The sequence below is a fragment of the Salvia hispanica genome, chromosome 6, assembly GCF_029641045.1.
Source record: "Salvia hispanica isolate PSC_SH4W2 chromosome 6, Shi_PSC_v1, whole genome shotgun sequence".
Classification (NCBI taxonomy): Eukaryota; Viridiplantae; Streptophyta; class Magnoliopsida; order Lamiales; family Lamiaceae; genus Salvia; species Salvia hispanica.
The window spans coordinates 15,102,017-15,105,687 of NC_142697.1; the positions used below are offsets into that span (position 1 = coordinate 15,102,017).

Genomic DNA, 3,671 nt, shown 5'->3' on the forward strand with positions numbered 1-3,671 from the left:
TAATTTAGGATGCAAAAGCAAGCGTTCCCAAATTAAAGATAAATTAACTTAATTTTTGTTTTTTTGGTACGCTTTTATTTATGTCCTCTAATTTTAGTTGGGACAACAATAATGACGTTTTTTAAGCGTTGATGGTATATTCAGAAACAAAATTAACGTTCTTAATTGCATTAAAAAATATCTTTTTAACTTTTTTTTTAGCTTGTGTGTGTAACTGTTTTACCAACAATGACTCAAAAAGTTAAAATACTTCATCCACGTTTGTTAAACTAGCGTTCCTAGTTCCACCAAGGTAGTCGCTCTGTGATGGAGGAAGGAAGGGGAAGAATCTACCTTGAAGTTAGGCATTGTGCTTGGAGTGATTGGTGCAATTGTGGCGATATTGGGTGTATTGGGGCTGTTGATTATTGTTATTTACAGAAGGCTACAGAGGAAAGGGCTTGATGAATTCAGAAGTGAGAGTTTTGTGATGGAGAAAGGCTCTCCTTTGGGAAGTAAGCATCAATTCTAGTAAAATGAATTGTGTTTTAGTCTATTTTTGATCTATGAAATGAGTTTGGTGTTTGCACTTTTAATCAGGGCATGTTCCGCAGCCGATGAGGATGGCATCGATAGGGCGGCCCCTGTACCATAAGTTCACACTCGAGGACATGGAGGAGGCGGCGAACAACTTTGATCCATCCAATCTAGTGGGAGAAGGGCAGGTATGTGTACATATTGCTCGGTGTCACTCTGTGTTTGTGTTGAATAGTAGTATGATGTTTTGTGTGAATTATGGGAAAAAATGTTGATGAGCAGCTATATAAAGGAAGGCTGAGAGATGGATCTGTGGTGCTTGTGAAATGCCTGCTGAAACGGAAGCATTCTCCTCAAGCTCTGCAGCACCACATGGAGGTGATGTCCAAGCTGAAGCACTGGCATTTGGTGAGGTGCTAGGCCACTGCATTGTCCCACCAAATTGGAACCTGCGTCGATAACTAAATCATCAAGGAGAGGGGTAGTTTAATCACGGTCGATTTTGTTTCCTTCATTCTCCATTTCAACCAAACGCTGGAAATTGGGCCAAACTCCTACGTGGGCTGAACCAAACACTCTACAATTCTATCCACCAAATCATGAAATCCCATTTACTATAAACCCATATTAAATATTTTACTACCTACCAACGCACCCAAAGTAAATAAATAAATGAGACATCATTTATTACACATCACTTTCCATTTTCCCACCAAAAAGGGTGTTCTAGTAATTTTAACAAACTGCCACTTTTAAGTAGTATAGATGTTTTATTTGGATATTTTGAGACTTGCATTATTAATATTATATTTTAGTATTCGGTAATTTTTTGAACTGATTAGTCTTTCTTCCTACCTAAAGTCTTTAGTAGGAGTAATAAACAATACTAGTATGTTTAAAATTTTACCAGCAGTGACCCAATATATATGTGAAAAAAATACTTCAGTGACCCAATATGTTATAAATCACTTTATCATTGTCTGTTAAATGTTATAATTGAATATTTTGAGATTTGCATCATGGAGATGGAGTATTACTATACATTTTAGTGTATGGTTTGGTATTCTCCTAAATCTTTATACTTTCATCGTTCATAAAATAGTCCTCGTAGTAGTATACTATATTAATGTTTTAGTAGCCGTGACCCAATAAATTAGTAAAAATTACTTTATCCTCGTATGCTGAATATTTTACTTGGATATTTTGAGACTTGCATCATTATTATTACATAATATATTTAAGTGTTTGGTATTTCTCCACAATCATTATACTTTCTAACTACCTAAAAATAGTCTCCATTAGAGCATCTCCAATGGTAGGCTAGCCACCGGCTAGCCGATTGACTTGGCTAACCGGTCGGCTAGCCGAACCATTGGAGCAGGCTAGCCGAATTTCGGCGAAAAAACCGGCCAAGGCTAGCCGATTGCGTGTGGCTGGCCGATGCGCTGCCGCCATTGTGGCCGCCCGATCGGCCAGCGCCGATTTTTAATTTTTTTTTTAAAACCTATATAAACGCGATTTTAGTTTCATTTTTATTTGCACCGCTTGTTTTAACGAGTTTTCTCTCTCTCTAACTTTCTGTACAAGAGCATCATTAACGCGGGTGATAGCAGTGGTGGTAGTGGTGGGGATGCTGAGGAGTACGAACGGAGGATGAACGAGGCTATGGAGGCCTACATGAACCGCGAGATAGATCGGTACATGCGTAGCGTGGAACAGCAGGCGATACCTCGCCCTCCACGGGTTATCCACCACCGGGCAGTGATTGATCGGGATCACGCCGCTGCACATCAGCGGCTGTACGACGACTACTTTTCGGAGAACCCGCGGTTTCCCGCACACATGTTCCGGCGGCGTTTTAGAATGCGCAGGGAGTTATTTATGCGTATCGTTGGCGCATTAGAGCGTCGATATCTGTATTTCCGCTTCAGGCACGATGCGGTTGGCAGACCCGGCCACAACCCTATTCAAAAGTGCACGGCGGCAATCAGGCAGTTGGCCTACGGAGGCGCGGCAAACATGTGGGATGAGTACCTCCACATCGGTGAGTCGACAGCCCTGGAATGTCTGAAGTATTTCTGTGAGGGCGTGATGAACGTTTTCGGTGAGCAGTACCTTCGAAGCCCTACTCCCGAAGATTGTCAGAATTTGATGCAGATGCACGGGGAGAAGCATGGGTTCCCCGGGATGTTAGGCAGCATAGACTGTATGCATTGGGAGTGGAAGACCTGCCCGACTGCCTGGAAGGGGGCCTACACGACCGGCTACAAGTCAAAGAATCCCACGATGATCCTCGAGGCCGTAGCTGATTACCGGCTGTGGATCTGGTACGCGTATTTTGGGGTAGCTGGGTCGAACAACGACATCAACGTCCTGAACTCGTCTCTCCTCTTCAACGAGAAGTGCCAGGGCGTCGGTCCAGCCGTCTCGTTTGTGGCCAACGGCAACCGGCATGATATGGGCTACTACTTGGCGGATGGGATATACCCTAGGTGGCCTGTCTTTGTGAAGACGATCAGGCACGCAAGTGATGAAAGGAAGGCCTACTTTGCGGAAAGACAAGAGTCGGCGCGCAAGGACGTGGAGCGCGCATTTGGTGTGCTCCAGTCTCGATGGGCGGCAATTAAGGGTCCAACGCGTTTGTGGGATGTCCCATGCGTATCCCAAATAATGTATGCATGCATTATCCTGCACAACATGATCGTCGAAGACGAAGGCGTACAACTGACTAGTTGGGCTAATGACGATGAAGCCGGTCCAAGCCACGGAACGGCCACCCCTAACGTACGACGTGGGGTACCTCTCGATGAAGCCGGCCGCCTCAAGGAATTTGCCGACATGCGCCAAGTGGATGCTCATATTCAACTCCAAAAGGATATAATTGAAGAGTTGTGGGCACGGAGGACTGCACGGCGATAGTTTTTTTTCTTTATTATACACCTTTTTAAATGTAATTTTTTTTAATCTATGTACCTTTTTAAATGCAATTAATGAATTTTCCCGTATATGTATCGTAAATTTAATTCCGTAATTTAATCGTAATTTTAATTCCGTAAATGTAGTATATTTTGAATTTTTTTTTTTGCGGCTGGCCTATGGCTGACCTAAATCTGATGTGGCAGATGGATTTTTAGTGCTACTGACGTGGCAGGGAA

At 43.2% G+C, this 3,671-nt stretch overlaps 1 protein-coding gene across 2 annotated transcripts; it reads left to right on the forward strand.

Moving 5' to 3' along the window:
- Positions 1 to 275: 275 nt before the first annotated feature.
- On the forward strand, positions 276 to 1,250 carry LOC125208361 (putative LRR receptor-like serine/threonine-protein kinase At1g14390). 2 transcript variants are annotated; one of them, XM_048107955.2, is made up of 3 exons: positions 276 to 494; positions 580 to 704; positions 799 to 1,250. In XM_048107955.2, the coding sequence occupies exons 1-3, from the start codon at positions 470 to 472 to the stop codon at positions 934 to 936; spliced, it is 288 nt and encodes a 95-aa protein (XP_047963912.1). In that variant the 5' UTR covers positions 276 to 469; the 3' UTR covers positions 937 to 1,250. The 2 variants fall into 2 exon arrangements, with proteins under 2 accessions (XP_047963912.1, XP_047963911.1); XM_048107954.2 differs by having other exon boundaries at positions 813 to 1,250.
- Positions 1,251 to 3,671: the final 2,421 nt, after the last annotated feature.